We start from the raw sequence: 25,122 nt of genomic DNA on the forward strand, positions 1-25,122 counted from the left end.
ACATCAGCATTAGAACTCCAGAGTCCTATCTCAATGACTTAAACATCTCTGTTAACTTTAATTAAGTTAGCAATTCTTAGTCTCCCATCTACACAAACACATGCACTAGGAAAAAAAAGAAGATATATTTACCTATATTTACCTATACTACAGTAACAGCCAGGGTGGACATTTGTAATTCTGGACATTTGTAAGGGATTTTTTGCCCTCTCCCCCCCCGTGAATATTTTGTTCTGAGGTAGGTGTTTTAGATGCACAACATACAGTCCTCTGCTGTGGCACATCGTCAAAATCTTCTGTGACTTTGATAAAGCCAGGGTGAGGCTTATTACATGATCCCAATGGCTATGGACACTGATAGAATGTTCACACTTATTGAGTATCTTATGCTGTACATTACTATGCTGCTTGCTGATAACCAGCACCATGTTTATATGTTTTAATGGAAGCTGAAGGCACACAGTTCTGACTTCAGGGGCTGACTTGGCAGTTTCACTCAGACAGGCATTTACTAGATAACAAAGTCTGCAAATGTCACTTAAGGCCATTTTAGACTGCGTTGAGAGTTAAGTAAACATGACTAGTAAGGGGGCCAAAAGGATAGTTGTGAATTTCTGTTTCTGACAGAAAACACTGTTTATCCTATATTACTTTAGGGAGGAAGAGTTTAATTCCCAGTGAGCATTATAAAAGTAAACAAAAGTTGAAGTGTATCCAACTCAAAATTCTAAGCAATTTCAGCAAGCCAATAAACATCTAAGCCAATATGACAACTATGTCCCTAAGTATTTAAAATACCACAGAAATGAATAAAAAAAAAAAAAGATAAAATGAAGCACTTGGGAGGACTTCTCACTTCCGTGTAATCTCCAATGACAATTTTATCCTGTAAGCAGTTATAAAAAGTTACTGAATTTTAAAGATTTAATTAATATGCATGTTTGGAGCACTCAGTTATCAGAAAATAAAACCAGACTTTTCCAATAATGTTTGCCATTTCAGCATTGTAGGTTTTGAATATTTAATAGTAAAATAAACAGCATTTTTCTTAAAAAGTGCCACAACAGAAAATGTTACTACTGAATTCAGAAATGTGGAAAATAAAAATGCCTCCATCCTTTAGGTAAAACCAGAAACAAACTGTTGCACTAAAACTGTTGTCACTTGAGGTTGGTTGAGCTTTCTCTCTGTGAGTATTTAATTAGTAGGTCAGTTTCTCAAAGTAAGTGTGCTACCTGACATTCATTAAACTTTCCCTAAACTACAACAGCAGCAATCCATGCCATTCTGCTTTGCCTTTTGGAACTGCATGTGCTGTTGATGCTCTAATTTATTCAGCTACCAGGGAGAAATACATTGCTACTGAACCACAAAGTTGGGTTCTTCGACCAGATCACCAGTCACATGCCTATTGCTATTCTTGAACACCTGAGCAGATTCTGCAGAGATACAGGATTTGCTTACCCAATTTGTATTATAGAAGCTGAACTATAAAAAGGTGACATTCAAGTACTCTGAACACAGGTCCTCATTAGAACTCTAGAGGCTTGAAGCTTAGTAAAGTTTGTTTACTTCCCTCATTCTCTTCCAAATTTAAAAAACACCAATAACATTGGACTGTAGTTGCCAACACAAATAAGCCCCAAAGAAATCCTCAGTTTAAGGAATCAGCTACAGGCAGAAATATAAAAAGGAAACAGGCACAGATAGGAAAGGGGGAAAAATACCATGGGACTTGCACAATGCATTCACTGGCAAGGTACTTTATGAAAGTCCATGAGATAAACTCAGATAAATTACCAGAAGATCGCTACCTGTTAATGTTTGGCAAGTATACTGCACACATACGAGATTATAGAAGAGTATTTTCTTCCAGATTCCAGGCCAGTCTTTAGCACACAGAATAAGCAGAAAATTACATAAAGAGAAAGTATCCTTCTTCAATCAGTGAGAAATTTTACAAATTATCCCACAGACCACTTGCAGGTTCAGATAAGTTTCTAATATTTTTATACCTCTATTTACATATGTTTAAAACTAGAACCAAGGTTTGGTATGTTAAATTCACATCTGCTACATTCACAAATTATCATCAGCTTACCATTTGCATGGCAGGTCCAACAGCTAGTTTATCAAGAAGAGAATGTCTCGCTTGGTATTCAATGAAATAAGAATTGCTGATATACTTTTGTGTATGTACATTGAGATCATATCCAGTTCTGCATGGAGTGTAGAGGAAGATCTGCATTTACGAAAGTCTTAATCACTGTATGGCAGTTCCAAGAAGGCAGTAGAGTTTATAGTTGCTATATGATGTTTTTTATATTAGGGAATTGTAACAGAATATAAGCAATTCCGAAGCTGCAAGTACAGATTTTTTTTAGAAGGCCAACACACTAGCTGTTTCACAGACATATATTAAAAATGTAATATTAAGATATAGAGAAATTATAAGCAATTGTACAAACTGAGAATATCGGAACAACAAAACAGAACATGGTTATGGAACAACACTATAGATGGGATTAATAGAGAAACATCACATTTCCCACTCAAATCAGCAAGAAAATGACTTAATTATTCAAACTTTAAGTATGTTGTTAAAACAATAATTTCTAGAAAACTGAATACATGGCCTCGTAATGTCAGTACCATTACAAGGAACAACTTAGCAGTTCACCAGAAACATTTTCCATAGTGTCTTTAATGAAACCTCTTTAGTAAGAATTTTTAAATTAAAAATTCAGACTTCTACCCTGTCCCTTCAAGGTTTCACCCACTGAGAAGTTAAGTAATTTGATCTGCATTTTATACATCTGTCAGGATCATCCAAATATTTAATTTCTCCAAGCAGGAAAATGCATGCAACAGCTACATTATAAACCAGAACTCACAGACAAGAAAAGGAGTTTCTATAGCAACTCTTACATTATTGTATTTGAAATGGAAAATATGCTATGAGTTTTTCCTCTGACTGTGCTAAGAAGCCTTTGAGGGCTCATGAAAACATGACAGCACAATTAACGCAAAACAGTCCTTATCTTGAATTGATGAGCCTTATGCTAATAGTAGTTCACCTGTCAGAATTGTGAAGGTTTTCCATCAGAATAAAAGAAGGGGGAAGAGAGAGAGAAGGCAAGAGCAAGCGTGAGTGAGAGAGCGCATGAGCAACAGCAAGTGAGGGAAAGGAAATGAAGAAAAAGCTACTTCAAGCTCTACTTACTTTAACTTTTTTTTCTATTACAATTATTTTAACAGAAGTCTTTTAAAAAGAGAAATGTAAAAAAACCCTTTGCTTTATTTGCACTTTTAAAATTCTTAAGCCACAGATTTTTCATGCAATGGATTGTTATTACTATCTCCCCATCTCCATTTTTCACTGCAGAAATATATCAACAACTGTAACAGGATTTCAGTAAACTACTACCCCTTGTACTGAATTGACTTTAATGAAATGAATGATGAGGGGGGAATACTAAATATTTGTAAATTTTCGGTACTAATATACTAAAAATACTAAGAATTTAAATTGTTGTGAACTTCACCAAGCAATTTTAACTGAGTAAGCTTCTTCACTCAGTCTTAAATATTCCTGGTTTTTTAAACATAAATTATATCCTTCAATTATTTTCTGGAAACAAATTTGTAAAAGTCTCTAACACAGGCAGAAGACAGATGTTACTGAAAATGTTAAACAGGTTTTAATGGCTTTCTACCCATTTTCCTAAATACATTTTTCAGCTGCTGCCATCATTCTCTGGATGTCAAATCAGCGTACATATAATGGATTGACATTTATCAACCGTATAAAATAGGCAAAAATAGAGGCACTTAGTCCCATAGAGAACTGGGGAGTAAAGAGTCAACAAATCAAAGGTTATTTTGATTACACTTTCATTTGCAAACATGTTTTCCTCATCTGACTTTTGTTATTTTCCTTATTACATTTCACATTATTTCCTAGGTTGTAATCTTATAGACAGTCTTCAAATTTCTGATTAATCCTGACAGCTAGTGAATACCCCAAATAAATTTATGTAAAACTATTTTCTGACATGTCATTGCGTCTGCCAGATATTTTACATATTCTGGGACCTGGGACCTCAGAAATATGCCTACGAGTTTAGTGTTTTCACAGCCACATGAGAAACAGATAACCTGTAGATCTGGTCAATTTGGCTTCAGTTATTTTTCAGTCGCCAAAAAATATATTTGTTTGTATAAGCATATTATTGCTTTGTGTCACAGGTATCATATAAGGTGTGAAAAGCCTCCCCTTCTTGGTGACAAGTGACCATGACTTTTGGACCTTTTCATGGTTAATAACTAAACATGCAGGTTTTTCTTAGTGTTTAGCTCACAAACAGCTGCTAGTAACTAACAAAGTTTATATGGAGATTACGGTGAGCCAGAAGTCAGTTTAGGAGAGAAAATCAGACCTAGAGTATAAGCTCAACTTGAACTAATATACGACAACCAGTATATTTTGTTTGCTGTTAATGAGGCTGACTGAAGATCTAATGCACGGAACAGTAAGAATGTGGAAGGCACTAGGAAAGGAGGAAAAGTTGTGGAAGACAAGAGAATGGGAGGTAAATGCAGAGAAAGGTTGGATGAAGGCAGTGGAATAGTAGAAATAGAAAAATAGAAAGAATAACACTTGGTATTTAGAAACAGATGTCTTGAAGAATTAATATCAAACAGTATAAATGTGTTTAAGAATAACTGCAAAAGGACATCTTAAGAAATCTAACAGACACATATCTGTAGTAAAGTGAAGGCGTATCAAATAATTACAAAAAAATTATAATAATTCTCAAAATAAGGTTTGCAAATGCAACTGATAATAAAAGACAAAACAATTGACTGATACTTCTAATCCATGATTTATTAAATTCATAATCCATGCAGCAGTAAGAGAAAGGAACAGTTGAGGAGATCTATGGAAGTAGAAGGAAAGGATTTTGTAACGTTTAAATATTTTGATGCAGCTAATTAAGGAGAACCAGGAGAGCAAATACAGTGCAGTACAAGAATATTTGTGAAGAAAATGATGAGCCAATGGCTTTTGTCATGCCATCAGAAAAGAGCATGAAAAAACGAAGATTCACAGAACGCACAGTAGAAAAAGGGTTAGAACAGTTCCTGACACAGCAAGCATCTCTGTCTCTTTTGCAAAGTCAGGAGTCCATATACATTTATCACTAAGAGCCAGGGACCAATCATATTGAAAAGGCTTGAAGGGAAATGGATTGCTTAATTTTGGTGCGCATCTTACTTTGGTGGCCCTGAAAGACCGTCTCAAGGCAAGTAGCTCTGTCTGGCTGTACCAGAAATAGGGGTGGAGAAGAAGGAGAGCAGCTGATAATCTCTACAAGCATGGTTGGTGATGATTCCAACACCTTTAGTAGGATTAAACATGGACCTAAAATCTGTATCTTCCACACTTCTGTACTATCCAACTAATCACTGCTGAATCTGAACTCCAGTGGTTTTGATCTTAGAAGATGAAAATATAATCTAAATCTGACTTTACAAATGAAGGTATAAAAAGCTACAAAAGCTACATTCCTACCATGACAACTTATTAACTCACTGATGGAGACAGCAATAACCAGCCTTTGACAAAGAGGCATACAGATTTTTTTAAAAACCTTACGAATACTACAAATGGAGAAGCTGGAGCTATTGAAGAACAGTACATAGGGAAAGCTCTATGGGTCTCACAGAAAAGATTTCAAATGGAACAGTACTTTAAAAAAAAATACGTACAGAAAGCTCACTTTGTCCTAAACTCACTGTTTAATTAAATTCGCATATCACACCAGTTATCTGACTCTAACTGAAATTAAAAAAAAAAGCTTAGGTATTCTAAATAATTGAAGACACTTCTACTTCTATTACCTACACAATTTCCCACAGAGAGGGAAAGGGATAGGGAGAAGGAAGGAAAAAACTCGGAAAATTTGCAACTGTGTCTTTCAAATACACACAGAAGTACATGAAAAGTGTTTTCAAGTATCAATCAGTACAATACAGATGAACTCCAGAATCAAGATAATGGAGATAAGAGAAACAAATTTCAACGAACATGCAAGAAACCAATAATTTGCCTGTGTAAAGGCATGTGGAGTAAAGATAAATACACAGATTTCCAGTTGTACTGAGCTGATGCTTCACATTCTTGAAAACTGAAGATATTTTATACCATGCATATTACCAAACATCACACAGATCTGCTTTAATAAACCTGTGATAAGTAATAACAAGGAATTAGTAAAAAGAAACAAAAATGCAGCGCTTTCAAGAGGTCATATGAGCGTTGCCCAGATCTCATCCTAGAAGCAAAATTCCAAGACATTTACTAGGGGTCAATTCCATTAGCTTCATATATGTTAATTATTTTTCTGACTAAATACACTGCAGCATTTGGCAAGGATACCTAAAGGCCTGACACAAGGCCTTTACATAGGGCAGAAAATGAAAACACAGTTAATGTAAGTAAATGCAAAAGATAATAGAAGTTAAACCTGAGGACAAGGAACAAAACTTGAAATCACATACAAAGAAAGCTTGGTAGTATAACTGCAGTTGGAAGAAGTATGGAAACCATCAGACAGTTGTATCACTTCAATTAAAAAAACCTGGCATATGTCAGGAGGGAACAGAATAATAATAAAAACAAGTAGCTCTGTACTATGTGAGTTTATGATTAAACTTCATAAGCTGTAGCATCCTGTCCAGCAATTCTCCTTACCCAGGTATGAGTTCCTACTTTTGCAGAGCATTTTTTATAGCATGGGCATGACCAACTGCAGGTAGATGGGCAGGACTAATTGCAGGTGGTTAGATGTTTCTGCGATAAGGTAAGTTCCAGCAACAAGTTTATTAAACCAAGAGGACACCCTAACAGTCAGTACTGGGTGCCAGCACTTGAACTTGTAATCAGTTTAACTACTTGTTTGCATATATATTACACAAAAAAGTATGCAGTAAATTAGCTATTCAGAAATTATCCTTGTTAAATGAATCCTCAAATTACTTTCTTTTTTATATTTCTTGAAGGAAAGAATGATAGAGCAATTACTAATAATTTTCTTGCAGATTTCAAACCAAAGTCATGTAGCTTCCAAATTCCATTCAAACAGAATACCTGCTGTTTACCCCAACTACCATTCACATAATTATATTTATGCCTATCATGGACTACTGAAGTGTCCATAATACTTCAAAGTTCATATTATCAAAAGGAACTTTATACCTGTATATTTATCTACCCTGACTCTACCGAAGACATTTTCCAAACAAAATGAATATTGGCAGAACTAGCTTTGGCCAGTACCTCTCAGTCTCTTAAACTGATATTGGTTGATCTTTCATTTCACTTTCTTGATCAATTTTATACTCACCAAAGAACATGATAAGAAGTACTGTCAAAACCTGTACAAAAACTACAAGCAGGTTTTCCCAAAAGGCAAACTGTATTTTCTAACAGTAATCAACTTCTATGTCATGTCTTGGTTGAGTAAGGATTTCCAGTTTCTCATTTTGGATTAGAATACTAAGTGCTGTATGCAGAGGTTTTTTCATTTCTTGACAGACCTGGATGCCAAAGGAAGGGGCAGTGCAATCTTCTGTCCTATTCGTTAAAAGCTCTTAGCCTGAACTGAAAGGGACCTTTCTCTGGGAAGTCACTCTGAAGGCAAAGATGACAGACATACTATTATTGGTACTTTAAAATTTAGTGTTCCTCTTTTCCTCTTTCCTGAAAGCCAAACATAAAATTATGAACACCATCTGTCTCAGTTTTCAAGGTTCAGCATCTACCTGCTACAGCCAAAGTCAGCAGTCCTGGAAAATGGATTTGTCTGTATTGAGGCAGAGCAAAACAAAGGTAGTGCAAAATAAAAACTATATCCCTTCTCACCTCCCTTCCTCCTTCTACCCAGCAAAAGATGATATTTTTACATTTTCAAAATTATGTGTAGATTGGATAATTATGAGGTCAGGGATGAAACAATACCAAGGCAAATGTGGTTGCATGCCATTTTCAAAGCCATGTAAATATGGAGTAAGTACATATGATAATTAGTCTGCAAGGATTAGAATGCAAGGAACCATTTAATCAATTTGTTTGAGAACTCTATCCTGTGATACCAAGAGAATCCTTGAACATTTCTACAGAAACTCCCTATCCAAAAACCACACTGAGAACCTCTCAGAAAATGCTGCATATTAGAAGAACTGAAGACTTGGATTTGCTTTGCTTGATCATTTCCAAGTATTAAATCCATCCAGTTATTTCAGCAAGAAGGAAAGAAACAAAAAACCAACAGAAATGTTTCAAAAGTCAAAACGTTTCATCTCAATGCTTTTAATTCACGATTACCATATGACTACCAAAAGCTGTTTGTGCGGATGGATGGTACAACATTTCCTCTTGTATTTTCTGGTTCAAAGGTGCATCATAAACTGCTGGCATACTGATCTGCTCAATCTTGTTACAGAAAAAACCAAGCCACCCCAAAACACATGATCTGTCCCACACTCCCCCTGACCTTTGCTAGCTTTATTCTGTAACACTGTCTGGTTATTTGTGCATCCGCACGATTCCATATACTTCCAGCACCAACTGAAAATGAAGAAGGTTCTTAGCACTTAGGCCGCGCTTCTAGTTTCTATTTGCTGCTTAGAAAAAAGCCTACTCTTGGTACTTAGTACTCTTGATACCTTGAGAGGAACTGGGGGTAACAGCGGGCAACAAAGGTATGAAGAGGCAACAAAGGCATGAAAGAGGCAACAAAGGCATGAAGCAATAGCCAGGCAGAAAAGAGAGGGAGAGCAATCTTCTGGAAGCACTAAAGATTTTCACAAGCTTACAGCAAGTGTTTAACTAAAAACTTAATATGCACAGACTCAAACTAGTGGCTGAACCTGTGTTCATTTTCCTCCATTTCCCTGCTTATCCTATAACCTGGATTACTTTCAGTGTTACAATAAAAACCTGAAAAACACAGAAGTCCTGTGTGCATATCATGCTGGCAGCACACACATACTGCAGTTTTGGGAGGGTATACACTACACATATTTTATAACTGATTCAAGGATGTTTGACTTTTGCTGTTAAAATACTGATTAGCTTTTATGTAAGCAGGATGTACAGTTAGTTCTCTCCACCTACTAAAGGTCAGAAAACATCAGTGCCAAAAGAAGAAAGAAAAAAACTAAAAAAATATGTTTCTCACCTACCTTTAACCTTTCTTGTTGTAGATATCCATTGTTACAAAGAGATTCAGACTTCTATTGTTGCAGATTTTAAAAGGCTTAAAGTTCATTTATGTATACCCTTTCACACTATGTTAACAAAGACATCGGTAAAAAGGAAATTTCTCAGCAATAACTGCCACTGGTTTTGGATCATGCTATTCCTTGGACTGAAATAGGCAATTAAAGTCACTGAAAGCAGAACAAGCACAAAAACCTGATAAATTATTTTTATTTACAATTTCAAGTTACTATCTGTTCTTAGGTTTTCATTAGTCACCTGTAGGAACTAGAAGAAAAAAGTGACATTCTACTGCCTGAGCAGGCTGCCTTTAACAGCAGACTGACCAGCATATAATTTCAATATTCAAGTTATTTGTGACTATTTTGAGGAACATGAAAGAAATTATTGACACATTTTCATGTGACCAAGTGTCTAAATGAGGAATCATGAAAGTTATTGGGATTAGATCTGTCTCATAAAACTGAATTTAGGATAGTATGAACAAATGGATTATTAACGTGCAGCATCAGATCCATCTGATCAGTAGTTACAGAATTTTGAGGCGGAACTGGAATAGTTTTATATGTCTTCAAGTTAATGCAGTTCCATTAGAGCTGATATAACTCGATACAACTCAATTACGGCATTTTCACACAAGTATTATAAATTTATACTTACATTTTTTTAACATTGTAAGTATAGACAATCTAGTTTTCTCAGAAAAATTGGGTCTTCTTTCTCAAAAGAAAAATAGTGCCTAAATTGTTTGCAATTTTCTAGGAAAGAGTCATGCTTTTAACAGTGTTCTTTTACTTATAAGGATATAAAGATAGAACAGCTTAAAGACTTGTAGGAAGATTTAGGATTTAGCATCATTATAACTTGAAGAAAAGAAAATGATAGTTTTGATTCTAGTCCTCTCACTGGGTCTCCTTGCATACTTTTTTAGCAGGTAGCTGGCTCTACAGCTGCAACATCCTATCACCTGTGTAATTTTTCATCTCTTCTATCTGCAAACATCAATCTAACATACCACAAAATGCTCAGAGGCTTTGTTCCACTGAGCTATTTTTTTTCTTGGTAAAAACTAAACAGCACTCCCTTCATTCTTTAAAACAGTGAGATACAGAGCATAATAAATAAATGTGACTTTCAACCTATATTGCATAACACTTCCTATTTCCTCTCTTCCATCTCCCAGTGGTCTCACAGTTTTTCACAGTGATCTAAGATCACTAAGGAAGTCAAGTAATACCTTGGTTTAAACTAATCTACTGCATTCAGTCCACAGGTGTGCCATGAGGCATTATAATACTTCTTGTTCCTTGTCAGGATTTGCAACTTCTGCGTAAGCAAATAGCCAAAGCAAATGGAGACAAACCCTTTTTTCTTAGTATATTCTCTCATAAAGCCTCTTCTATTTGATGCATATTGACCAGATGAACTCCTTATATTTAAGAAATAATTTATAATTATAGTCTCATCTTTTCCTTACTGATGTTACATATAAAATGCTTGATATCCTTTTAATTATGTTTATGATTAATTTATTCTGTGTATTATTTAAAAAAAACTAAGACTTTTGAATAAATTTTTTAAAAAAACCAAACCTCAGAAAAAACAGGAAACAATATAGCCATGTCTGTTGAAGGAAATACTAATTATCAACAACTTCATAAACTGTGAGAAATTATATCTTACTGCTTTTCTCTTTTAACAGGTATTCTTTTTACAAAATTAATACCCACCTTTCACTTTCACTGCAAAAAAGCATTGTCAAAGAGAACTGGGTGAGATGGAATTTAGGAATTCTGCCCATTCATCTTCACGGCATGTGTGATGCATGCCCATGAACAATACTACTTCTCACAATAACACAATTAAAAAAATATTGATCAGTCTACAGAGGTAGGTATTGCTGTGCTAATTTTAAAGGTGTCAAACGTGTCACTTCCTACTGGCTTCTTTTGAGTTTATGTTAATGCATTCACTATAGAAAGAAGGCTATCAATACCTACAGTCGCTCTCTGCATCTGCAAGGGAGAGGCATGGAAGAGAACGACTCCCGCTAAGCTACTACTCTTTCTGATCGTTGTATATGACAGACTAGAATAACACTCCAGCACAAAGAGGATAAAATGGTAGCCATTTGAAGAGAAGCTCTCCGGTCAGGAAATTCTGGCACTACACTGTAATCACATTAAGTCTATGAACCTTGAACTGATGGTTTGTTATTACAAAGCCAACTAACATCACATACATAGATACATCCAGTATCCGCATGAACACCACCTTCTTTTCTGTTACTGCTGTAACAGACACATGGAAAAATAATAGTAATACTAGGCTACCTGAATGGAAGTTCTTCATTTGAAACCATGGACATGTTATATACAGTTCTACAGAACAGTGTCCTGCCTTTTTTGCAGGCAGACTGAGGATTATGAGAGGTTTAAGGCAGCACTTGCACATGCAGACTACATACTGAAATTAATATTAACACTTATTTGCCTAATTTTGAGAGATGCAAAGTATCTGAAGATACCATATGCTTATGGGGACACTTCTGAATGCTTATCTGTGCATTACACCTATATTGTCTGGAAAAGTCCAATGCAAACTAATAGCTCAGCCTCTTAATATAGGTCACAGCAGCAGAGATTAGAATTGCAGAAATGTGGGGGTTTTTGGTCTCAGTTCAACAGTTTTTCCTCTCTTGTCTATATAACCTCATGTTGCAAACAAGGCATGACAAAATATTGTGCCTTTTAACCATATTTAGCATTATTGTCTTCTAAATTCTGTGTTAGCAAAATATCTGGTATTGACTATTTTCCCAGTTAATTCTATATTTTTTTTTCCCCAGAAAATTATGTATTATCACATTAAACTCTGTTTTAAATATTCTCAGCACCAGACTAAGTCAACAACTAATATTATGGCTTAAGGATTACTTAACTTTAGTGTCTGTAACCACAAACTGAGCATTTTGTAGGGCTTTAAAAACACTTTCCAAGCGTGAAAACAACTACAGTAACTCTCTGTAGCATGCCAGCTCTTGCATTGGACTGAATTGTGGTAAATCACTATTTATAGGTGTTGGTTACAGCTGCATTGCCACGGTGCAAATGTATTTCATACTTCAAAAAGGTACTCAGTCTCTCCTTGTTAAACTAAAAAATAATAATAATCATAAAAAAAAAACCAAACCAAAACCAGCCCATCATTCCCAAACTCTTTGCAATTACTTTCAGTGTTCGCTGAATAAACTATTTTCAGAGAGTTCACAGATAAACCTGTTAAGTAATTTATGAGTTAAGCTTGAAAAGAAAAGGTTCATTAGGAAATTTAAAATCAGAGTCAGTCTTCATCAAAAATAAAACTCACTAATGATATTCAGAAGCTTCAGGGTTTCTACATAGACAACATTACTTTAAATGTTTAAATAATTTTAAAAAAATAGGTTATAATAAACATGTTTGCTGTTATGACATTGCTAATATAAGCTGCTTCTATCATCAAATACTAACACTCTATGGGCAGATACAACTCCATAGATGAGTTCTCTTCAAGAGGGATCACCCTCATGGTTGAGACAGCTACTTTACTACTCAGCTAATTTTAATGCAATTATTTTGTTACCTTTGACTTGGCATGCAGTTTCCCAAATGCTGAAAGCTGATTTTAAGTCTCTGCAGCCAGACATTTCTTTTCCTCCTCCTGTTAGCACCTTTCCCTTTCTTGTGCTATCACTATGCTTGGGAACAAAATACTTGGCTGAGGGGAAGGCAAGATTTCCATCTCTACAGCAGCGTAGGCTTACACTGGCTTTGGCCAAGCAAAACACGTATCTTGACTGCAATCAAGATCAGTCTCCTGCACATCAAGTGTTGTTAATGGCAAAATATAGGACTCAGGTGCAATTGCACTAGGGATTCCAAGGTCATCAATTTGGACATCAGCAACCGAAAGGATTCTCATAATAGCATCCCTCTCACATCACTGTATACAATGTTCACCTCTGTTTATATGTTGACTCTATCTTTAGTTCAAAACAAAACAAGGTTTGAACAAGTAGCAGTGAACATTATACAATGGGAAGTCTATTACACAGCCTTCTCTCCTTTATCTAGGGCAACCGTACTTTGGGGAAAGAAAGCTTTGGGGTGAAATTTGATTTTTATGGCTCTGCTGGAGCTGCTGTCTCCTTTCTTCACAAATGGGCCTTGCAACAGATGTGCTGGGTATAGGACCACCTGGCTCACTCCACACCATGTATCATCTGCAAGTTGCCATCCTCAGCAACGTCCCTCCCATACATGCAATCACCACCATATATACTATTCTTCCACCACTCTGTCTACTTCTTCCACTCCTCCTTCTCTTCTAGAGTTGTCAGAGACTGCTTAGAATGACAAAGAGCAACAGAAAGAAAAAAGTGGTGAGTGCAGAAAGGGAACCCTGTTGGCTTGCTGGCTCAAGCATGTATTTTTGTGTGTTTAAAATCAGTACATGACTGCTAAAAGAACAGCATTTTTATATTTTGCAAGTTATCCTGTGAAAACATGTAATTAAGCAAATGACCTTGCTAGGCTTGAAGACCGTATGTCATGCTTCTTCTTAAACACATTTTTATAATCAATAATCCCTTCTGATTATTGATGCATATGAAATAAACCAGGATTTTAGTTCCTTCGTCACACTCCAAAAATTCTTGAGGCAGATGGAAAAGAGGAGTCTGTGCAATGCTAAAATCAAGCTATAAATTAACAGTCAGCATACGATCACTCTTGCATAAATATGGTATCATCACTAACATAAGGTAAAAATGTTACTACGATTTTTTTCACTTATTTCTCTCTCCCCGCCTTGAGCTTTTCATTTTGAGATTTTCAGTTATAAAATAGCCATGGTAATCTGTCTCACAGCAGAATGAGTTACATATTATATATAAATATAATGTAAGAAATAATACAAACATTACACATCTGAATATCCAGTGGCTACACAAAACCAAGAACATTCAGAACAAAGATAGCTAACGAGCGCTGAAAAAGGAATAGCATGCAAGAATCTCAGGCCACTATGACATTTAGATACAGCAACTAAGAATAAAAAGCGCAGAGCAACAGCCACTACCACTTATTTCTTTTTTGTGACTTTATCTTAAATCTTTCTATAGAATTTTTTAAATATAATGCGCTTCCCTTTGATGTAGCACTACGAGAAAGAACACAGTTCTTTTTTGTATTTAGCTCTTTGGGACATAAATCACAGGAGTAAGAAGATTGTTTAAGGGACAGGCACAGTCATTGTCTATTATTTGTCTAACACTAAATTGCTCCAGGCAAAAATTTGCTTTCAACAAATATTAAGTTTATAGGAAACAAAAAAAACCACACCCAAAAAAATACTCACAGCTTTGGTTTGGCAAGCACAGGTGGTGGCTCCTTCGTGGGTGAAAGCAAGACAGCTGGAGATGGGATGGATTTATCACCATTTGGCTTGCTGTTAATCATTCCATTTACTCCATGAATGGGATGGATGCCATTTGTTTTTTCCTCAGATGAATTGAGCTGTAGTTGAAGAGCTGTCACACCAGATCTCAACTCAGTGTTGTTTGCTTGGTGGATGTCTGTATGTTTCTTAGACAGAAGCTCAAGAGAGCTAATTTCAACTGGAGGAAGTGGTGGGAAATCATGTAAATCATCACTGTTGGATTCTCTTGTCAGTGATTCATGACTAGAGCTTTCTGAATTGGCTAAAAGAAATCAAAAAGAATGTCTCTCTGAGAAGTCATAGACAAAGTACGTGGTACATACATGCTGTACTTTCAGTTTGTTAAAGATGAGATCTTTTTTGTTCTGTGCAGATATTTTTCTAGACCTCCTGCTGATAATTCACGCTGAATTACATACATGACTGGCTATTCATTTTCTGAGTTTGCCCCATGCAAAAGGCACAATAAGGAACCTTATGGATCCCTCTAAATCTTTTCCAGGAATCCAGCCAGCAACTGAGATTGGCAAGTAATATGGGACAACAACATCTGTGAAACAGCATTTCCTCTTCCTGGAGTCTTGGCATCATTTAAGAACAAATGATTTAAACATACTGAAGGATGTATGTATACATGGCATGTTTGCAATGGCAGCTGGGTTAGTGCATTCCACAACGATATGTACTTAAACATATTACAAAACTAAACATATCATGTCACAGTTTTTTATTTTACAAAAGGCATATGCCACCTTTGGTAGCATAATTTCATCTGCTTTCATTTTGCCTCTGCTGCCATCTAGTCCCAGAACCCTAATGCTTAAAAATCTGCCAGGCTTGTGGCAGACACTTTAAAAATGTATTTTACATGAATAAAAATACTAAACTAGGAAATGAGGCAATAAAAACATTCCGTTTGCTTTATATGAATGCTCTGAGGTTGACAAGACCCCTGTCTTACAGCAGCCCTTTTCGACAAGGGAAGCAGACTGGTAACTTCACAGGTAAATTAATTATCTAAGATCTAAGATTAAAAATTATTCTTTCCCTTCATCACATACCTGAGCAGACAGTTAGTTGTGCACTGCTTGTTACTGAACCATGTTCATTTGTTGCTGTGCATGTGAAAAGTCCTGAATCTTCAGGAAAAGTTTCTGCAATTACAAGGGTACATATCTCTTCTGGAAATAAACAGGAAAATAAACTGCATCATAAACTATTTAAAGTAATGTAATGTTTTTGCATTGTATGTTGGAAGGACACCAGAAAGTGCTCCTTATACAAAGAAATGCTGGAAGAACTGCAGAAGAGCTTCCAACATAAATGGTATTAATGAAAATCACTTTGTATCTAAACCAAGTAAATTTACCAAGCTAAGTTTTCAAAAGGGGCCTGTCTCGAACAGTAATTTTGCAATCACAAGTCTGTGCAGTCAATATCTTCATTTTTTATGCAGGATACTACTAATTCATACAAATCAATATATTGATTTCCATACACAAAAACCAGAAAGTATTTTGTCATCACTTCCAATTAACTTTTCTGTATAAACTGACCAGAATTAAAAACTCTGGATGCATAAATATTCCCTTTATACAGAGTCTGGGAAGATAATTTTTGTCTCTGTCTGCACAGCAATGAGAAAGGATAAATTGAAAATACAGGGCAAAACAGCATCCCCAGAAACTTCAGAATGCTGTGACACAGACGTATTCTGTAGCTGTTTGAAATCTGTTCATTCTACTTTGATATGCCATAGTATATGCTTTGATTATACTAGCGTCTCAGTCAGAAAACTTGTATGAAGGCTGGACGGTTCATATTTCACGTTGGGTCTCACAGTAATGTTTTCATAATCAATTCCATCCATTTATAATAGGCACATTTAATTATCTAGGTGTATTTTTTCCAGATTCTTCAAAGAAGTCACTTTATTTAATCTCTACTTGCAATGGTATTCTAATCTTTTTAAAAATTCACAGTACAGTTAATCTAAATAATCCTAGTATTTGCACAATATACCTAGATAATTTTAGACCTGGACAATGTTACATTGTAGGTTTCCTTAATTAATTAGGAGTTTCTTTTGCTTATGCTCATTTTCTAGTCTCAAAACCAAAGCAGGGAAGTTTTATAGAATTCAGTTTCATTTAAAAAAAAAAAAAAAGGCATTTTGCATTTTGGACATTTACATTAAATCCCACATATTATCACAAAATCAATGGAATATAGCTAATAAGAACAAACTAAAAAGCAAGGAAAAACATTTCAGACTCCAATAACTTTCACATGAAAATTATTCTGTAGAAGAGGTTCAGTAAGGTAAGTTTCACTTCTTTTAGTTCAAAGAAGGAAAACATTTTCTAATAGTTCTTTTTTTTTTTTTCTTTCCTAATTTTCATTGTGGAATGGTGGACCACTGTCTTGTTTAGACAGTTAACAAAAAAGTTATGGAATTTTTCCAATTATAAATGACAACGTATCCAAAAACTTCCTGTGCTGGAAATGGGCTAAAAATGAATGACTAACTAAAGATTTGGCACAGAGTTGTTTTTCAGACAGCAGAACATGCTTTTTTTTTTTGGCAACACAAACCAGTCATTCTGTGTAGCTGCAAGAGGCATGTCTGGTAATACTGTAGCACGTTGGATCTTATCTGACCCAGATGAAGATTAATGACTCATGAAAGGTCTTATCAGGAAAGTAACGGGTAACACAAGCTAGTTTTTGAACTACTGAGATCAGCTTTTTTTAGAGTCTTGGTGTGTCGTAAGCAGTTGAAGCTATATCGTTAACCACACATGCATACTTCTGGATTGAACTGACTCTGGGGATGCCATCTGATACATGCAGCATACTAGTTTCCTGTTCATTTAACAGCAGAATTCTGAAAGCTGGGTATTTGAGGACTGCGAAAGAAAAATCACTCCCACCACGCTGAGAACTGCTGTTTGAATGAGGGCAAAGGTACTACAAAATATAACAACCAGCAGAATTCCTATTTTCCAAACAGCAGAGCTAATTAATGCATAACATTCTTTCAGTTTTTAAAGTATGTAAAACAATCACATGAGAAGAGCTGATCTTCACTCTTCAATGATAAAAGAACTCTAATGGATTCTACCATGATGTGGTTTGTTTACTGAAGCAGTATATTTGAAAATTATACATGGCAAATTGCAGTAATGCTTGTAGAAGAAATTAAAAGTAAATTAGTGATGAAAATAATCAGAGTTTAAAACTCAGTCTTCTCAGCCGGATGAGCACAACACATTTGTGATCAATCATGAAAAAACTGGCTAAGCTGAAAACATAAAAAACCCCAAGAACTAATCAAAAGGCAGCTTGGGAAAAAAGCATGTGCGAGCAACACATTGCCCTTGTCTTTATTTATTTTGCTCCTCCCAAACCAAGAATCACTGGCCTCCAGGTCCTTGCTAAAAGGCTTACTACTGTGGAAAGCATAGAAATAAAATACTAATTTGACAAAAGAAATGTTCTTTAAAGATTTCCATAACACACTCTGGATGCGTAGCGCTCTGAGTATTTTTCTAGCTTTACATCCTGACTTCTGTAATTATTTTTCTTTCTGTTACTGTGCTAAGTATAATCTGATGATTTGAAGAAAATAATGTCTGTTCTACTTCCCGGCAATCATCAGCTGAGAAATAATTTCATCACAAAAATGTGTTCCAGAAAGCAGCTCTGAAATGCTGTTCTCAGGGCCTTAAAACATATTTAACACTTGACTAAATGAATACAAAAGCATTCTGTTCACTGAAACATGTAAAATGCTTAGGCATGCAAGTACTTGACTATTTTGTCAGTTATTTAGAAAGAAAGATTACATTTTACAGAGTAATTGTTTCTCTTTATGGTTCGTGAGTCCATTAGGAAGAATAATCTTTGGTAACACAGAAAACTGTTGCATTTTAACAAATTTCATCGCTGGCAATGTGTTTACTTCAGAATGTTTCTATGTATTACATTAATGGTAGAGTAGTTCTTATATCTGCACCTTCATCTCCATCATTAGCTTCCTCCACTGTAATGCACATACAGTTCTGGGAAATAAGTACGGTCTTTTATTAGTAGTTGTTCATTATGATGCAATGAACAGAGCTGTTTCTATAGATGTAGGTTCAAAGCCTTAAGTTTTCTGCTACACAAAGACAGCAGGTAGTCACAGTGGTGGTTTCCTGGTAAAAAATCCAACCAAACACAACCCTGCCATCTCATAGACAACTTGTCTCTTATTCTCCCTCTTGTTTCCCTATCCATCAGATGTTTAACTACAGTTTAACAGGAAAGCAAGATGCTCATCAGGTAACTTCTTCTCATTTAGGTATCTGTATATCTTTTATATAAAAAGAGAATGGGGAAGTGTGAAAATACAGAAGAACTGAATATGCAGAGTAGCATCTACAGATGGTAGTATTGCAGACCTGTAGATATCTTACCTTGCAATAACACAATAAAAAAAGTATTTAATGTATCCATTTCTGACGATCGATATTGTATACACCTTTACCCAGTCAGGCAGCAGTTCTGGTTCATTTAATAGGCTTTATACCACTCAAGAAATGAAGAGACAAGTTTCTAAGATATACAGACCTCACTATGTTTGAAGATATCTCAAACAGCACTTACAAAATCCTGAGAAGAAAACTGAACAACAGCAAATGTGATTGTGGGCAATGTAATGCAGTTTTAGAGTACAGAACCTAGGTTACAGCATATGTAATCAATACCCAAGATGGCTGCTATCTAGCCAGTTCAGGTACAATAAATGGGAATACTGCTATGGCGGCATGGACTTTAGTCCCTAAAGCAGTGTTCAGGTTTGAGGAGAAATTAAGCCATTTATCAGGGTCAAGGGAAAGTTTATGCTAAAGTTTACACTAAGGCAGTTATGATGCTGTAAATGCCTAAGCCAGCTAGTTTGAAGTTAAGTAAGTCAGGTGTATACATCGAAGCTGAAATCAATGTATTCAGCAACATAACTGTGACGATTAATGAACCCCAATAAGCTTTAAATATTTACAATTGAAGAGGAATAGCAGTGATTTTTTTAAAATCACATAGTACAAAAAAGATCAGAGGTTTACTTTGAATTTGGAAGCATCAACCAGCAAGGACAAGTCGTAGCAGTCAGACTTCAGATGGGGTCACTGACAGGACCAGAATTCTTTAGGTACACCTTGGGAGCGCAGAGCATAATTGAAAATGTAATTGACAAGCAATAGTGCATAGGTTGATCAGACCACCTTTAATGAAGGATAATTTTAGCTTATTTTCAGTTTTTCTCTTCATTTGGCATCTTGAGGTATAGCTCATTGGAGATTGCTCTCTTCAAGCCCTTTTTCACTGCTGAGCAGTAAAAGAGGGAGCCAGACTCTTAGTCATAATTCTTTTGTTTTCACTAAAAAATGCAAGGATCCAACATACATGCTGACCTACTGAAGTTTCTGTGTTTTGAATTTCATCAGCTATCAGAAAGCTGATTTTCTTGGTGTGGGGAGGCAGTAAAGATTTCTGTAACATTTGCCATATATTTTCAATTTCAAACATTATGCAGAAATAGGGTGGGATTTCTAAGGGAGATACTAGAGTTGAAACTCTGGAACGCAGCAGCCAAACAGGGAACAAGAAAGAACAATCCAAGAGAAGTGATGACTATCTTTTGAGATGTTTTTGGTGAACATACACAGTATTGTGCTTAGGAAAAAAAAGCATGTATATGTGGCAATTCCCTGGCAACTTAAGAAAAATTACTTCATATAGTTTTCTTCTTACGTGCCATTAGACAATTGTTTTAGTGTAATTCAATACAGTTTGTGGCTGCCTCCAGACAGCTGAGTAATGGTCAAAATATCAACAGCTGGTAAATGACTCCATGGGATTTTTCATTCTCAGGCAGCCTGTTCTTTGAAGGATTCAATCAGTATAAAAGTCAAAACGACCAAGAAAGAAGTACAGAGCAGGTAATTTGACAAACTGTGATGTTGGCTTTAAGTAATCTGACTAGCTATTAATTCACAAAGCAGCCTGGAGAGATTTGTGATGCAAACTGATTTCTGTCTAGACAGAAAAAGGAGTGCAAAACACATTAGGGTAGATAGAATGTACCCAAAAAAAGTAGCCAAAAAACTCTCCTTGCTTCTTAATTTCTTACCTGTGTGAGTTCATGGAACATTTTTCTTTTAAATCATTAGTACTGACCTAGCAAAGGATAACCAATGTTTTTGAGCACTATAAAGTGTTTATTGACAGTTGGACTTTGGTTGACAACCAGCAATTAAAGTCACACTACAACTTGTTACAATTTATGTAAAATTCCATGGAAGTTGTACACTTGGAAAAATGTTTAGAAATCATGTCCATCTTTCAAAATTCTGAATACTTATCTAGCATAGGCATGTTGCTTTCCCTATCAATTTTGCACACTTTTTCACCATCTGCACTGAATAGCAGTTGTGTGTTTGCTTATGAACAATTTCCTCTGCAGATATTGTTTTGTCTGGCTTCTTAGAGTATGAATTGCATCACAAACCAGTGCTGTACCTATTATGTTTCTGGTACCCACCCAGCTTCCTCTTGTAGAAATTTTAAGATCCTTCATGACATCCTAAAAAACAGTGTTACTTATTACCAGTATTACTACTAATACACAAAACACTGCTCATCATTTATGCCAAAAGGAAATATTTACATTTTGCCCAAACTTTATTTACATTCCCTTTGCATGCACAGAGTCATTTCCTACACAAATAAGCTAATAAGTGTACTGTCATTAATTTTAGTGGAGAGTAAGACACTGCACATTATTTAATAAGGCTTAGTAGGAACTGATACATGCACAAATCTTACAGGGACAGTACTTAGCTCAATGAATCCAGGGAGAACAAAATACCAAACTGAAACTCTTTCATAGGTTTTGGGTAGCAGAAAGATGTTTATAAATAAATATTACAACACAACTATAAGCATGAAAGAAAAAAAAAAAAAGACAGACTGCTGTCAGGCATTCACTACTGTTACATCTATTAAACTGCAACAATACAGATACCAAAATAGTATTTTGAGATGCCTTCCTACTCTTGCCTTGCCACCTACCTTGAGAGTGTATGAGATACCTTGATATTAAATAATTTTTCTGTACCTGTGAAAACTCAAGAAATGCACCTTTCATGTAAAGATCCATTCCCTAGTACTCTTTGGAAGGCTTCAGGTATCTTCTCCCAGGGTCTACAAGCTAACCAGACATGAGAAGGAGAGCATTCAGCACCATCAACATGATGGTTCAGGTACGTGAGAGGGCTGGCAAAGTGATGATCTTTTTGGGCTCAGAATCCCACCTTCTATTTCCCATTTCAGGTAGTAGTTATGAAAGGAAATTGTTAGCTTTGTGATCTATCATGAATATTCTTACTTATTCCACAGTAATATCTGTCAGATAGGCTATACGAACCTTGCAACTAGCAATACTGAAAATTACTTAGCTGTCCATGAAAAAAAAATCTTCTAGCAAGAGGCATAATATGTGATTTCCTTTGTACTCAACTATTCACACAATGGAATTTGAACGTTTTGTCTCAAGCAAACAAGTGCTTCTCCTTTCTATTAGATAATACTGCATTCCTATTCTAAAATATTTTGTTCATCTAGCATTATACACATTATGTTGCCTGAAGAGGGTGAAGGGCTAAAAATGGAGAATGTTCCAAGAAAGATACAGAATTGAACATATTTCAACACAAATCTATTCTCCTTTATTTCTTTTCATATCCAAAGGCTTGATATGATATTGAAACTCTCCTCAAACTGTTTGGTACTGTAAGTTACAATTTTAAAGCTTAAAGTTTGGGTTATGATTATAAACTACCAATAGCCCATTGTTAGTACTCGGACATGTTTTAATTCCCCATCAGAGGTTAATTTGGTTTTCCAGCACTCTTCTTTCCTTCACATGGCTCACATTTCAAGCCTCCATAAATCAAATCATTCAGTCACATGTATTCTGGGCATCAGCTGTTACTAGCGGTGATGATGCTGCACACCACAATTAATATTAACTGTCAGGATAGAACATGCATGTGTGTGTGCGCATGCACACACGTATGTGCATGCACATGTATGATGGTCATGAAGTAAAATAGGTAATAGCAATTTTGTGAAACAGTAAGAAAATTAGTGAATAACTGACAAAGAAAAGCCGAAGCTTTTCCCCTCTTCACCTCCTCTCCTTTCCATGAAAGCTAAGAGAAAGCTGCATTTCTCCTAGGATTAACCCTTCACTGCTTTTTTCCTAGTCCATATCCTCACAGCCACACTGCTACTTTACAAACATCACTCAGCTGCTAAGTCTGTTCTCCCTGCAGCCAAAGACTGCAAATGCAACCCCTCAAAGTTTAAAACATCCCCCCATTGCTAAGGTCCTTCAGTTCAGAGACACTCTTCGGGAATGCCCCGGTCTTAGAAAACTTTTCTGTTTTACCTTTCTACTCCATAATTAAAACTCTCTCCAAATTCAAACATATTCAAGCACAACCAGCCACCCTCTTAAAGCAAGGCTCAGACTGTATCACTGTCTTCTCTTCTACATGTTGTTTGACTTAGAAACATTAAAGAACATTCTCAGTCTTTTAGCATCCACTTACTATTCAAGAAACTATCACAGCATATAATGATGTATAATGGGAAAACCTGTAGTTGGAAGAACACTTTTTGCTTGCTGAAATCTAGGACTTTCATCTTGCGAATAGGCTAGAAAAATTCAGTGTGCCCTTGTTTTAGAGGATCTGCCAAGCTAGATTGGCAAAACTAGCATTTAGTGGTTGGGTGTTATGAAACTCTTACGAGTACAATTTGGGTAATGGAATTTTGTGGGATTTGTTCTTTTTCCTCAGTAGCACGCAAATAGCTCATTTTCTGAGAATGAAGTTTACTTAAAAGTTTAAGCTCTCCTTGCTGGTCTAAAAGGAATCTACTGTTTAACTATTAAAGGAATTGATGTAAAGGACAGTGTAGAGTATGGAAGGTGTGATAAAGAAACACTGACTTTAAGGGGGTTTCAAATTACCAATGCTCAGCAGAAACACTTTTCTATTTATGGCTTCAGTACAAACTCAAAGAGCTAGTGAATCAAGAGATTATTTTTTCATATGATTCTTACCAGGTTCGGTTGCAGATCGTGGCTCTGCATATCACATCATAAAGAGGGGAAACAAACAAGAAAAATGGTATTAGAGATTACAGTAATAAACAACAGTATACTGAATGAACATATTATACTGAAATACTGTAGACAAGTACAGAATATGTGCAGACACATTACAAAATAAGGAAGACTTAACTTGGCTGTTAGTAGTAGTAGTTCAATTATTACTTCTAGCCATTATAATCACTGAAATGTGAGGAAGAGAGGACTCTATTCAAAACTCAATCCCGACAGACTAATTTCATGATCTTTCCCCACCCCGTATCAAAAGTAGACACTTCAGATTATTGCCTTACTTTTTTGGAGAATTCTGAAGTCTGGAGAATCTTGAATTTCAACGCCCTGTCGAAACCACTTAACATGAATGGGAGGGGGTCCTCTGACCCTGCATTCCAATACCACGACTTGTCCCTCAGATGCTGTGGAGTTTTGTAGCTCCTGAAATATAACAACTACAAGTCAAATGAACTGGGAGCAATTTACATTCTTAAAAATAGTCTTTTCTTCCCTTTGTATTTCAACTCTATTTTATTGTGTCATTACATTTTTGCAATAGACATTTTCTGTGAGCTGTATTTTCACTCTGATTATATTTAATGTATCAGCTATATAGTTTAAAAAGAGTGAATAGGTTATTTTCAAATACATTCTTAATATGACCAAAGATGGAAAAGGTGTACAAGTATTTAATTCCTCAGACCATCACAAGCAGATAGTTGCAGTCTGACCTTTCATTTTTCATCCTTCTTCCACAAGGTGAAATGAAAATTCTGCAACTGACTACACATTGAGTTGGTTCCGAGACAGTAGCTGCGCTGCTTTCAGGTCAACCTCTAGAATGTGGCGTTGCTTTTCCTCTGAGCCATTTATAACCAACCAAGCAAAATTAGATGACACAAATATGATGAGGATATATTAGCTTGTGTATGTATACCTTCTGAGACAGTATTATGGCTGTAATAAATTCTTATATACATCTGAAAAATTTCAGGAAGAGTCTAAATCTTTGATGAAGAACTACAGTGAGAGAGGAGAAACACAGTATTTTAAGTAACAGAATTGATAGGAGACAGCCACTGTTTTTGCCTTTGTTATCCATCTTAAGATTATAAATCAAAGAGTCTTTTTTACTGTA

General features: G+C 35.7%; 1 protein-coding gene across 2 annotated transcripts in view; it reads right to left on the reverse strand.

Moving 5' to 3' along the window:
• Window positions 1–25,122, reverse strand: part of PALLD (palladin, cytoskeletal associated protein) — a 153,063-nt gene that overhangs the window by 100,307 nt on the left and 27,634 nt on the right. For both annotated transcript variants that reach the window (XM_075500337.1, XM_075500336.1), the window contains exons 6-9: window positions 24,284–24,425; window positions 23,943–23,966; window positions 15,829–15,948; window positions 14,687–15,029 (exon numbers count right to left, since the gene is read on the reverse strand). In XM_075500337.1, the coding sequence (XP_075356452.1) occupies window positions 14,687–15,029; window positions 15,829–15,948; window positions 23,943–23,966; window positions 24,284–24,425 (629 nt within the window). The remainder of the gene's footprint in view (window positions 1–14,686; window positions 15,030–15,828; window positions 15,949–23,942; window positions 23,967–24,283; window positions 24,426–25,122) is intronic.

Source organism: Mycteria americana, chromosome 4 (genome assembly GCF_035582795.1).
Source record: "Mycteria americana isolate JAX WOST 10 ecotype Jacksonville Zoo and Gardens chromosome 4, USCA_MyAme_1.0, whole genome shotgun sequence".
NCBI classification, from domain to species: Eukaryota; Metazoa; Chordata; class Aves; order Ciconiiformes; family Ciconiidae; genus Mycteria; species Mycteria americana.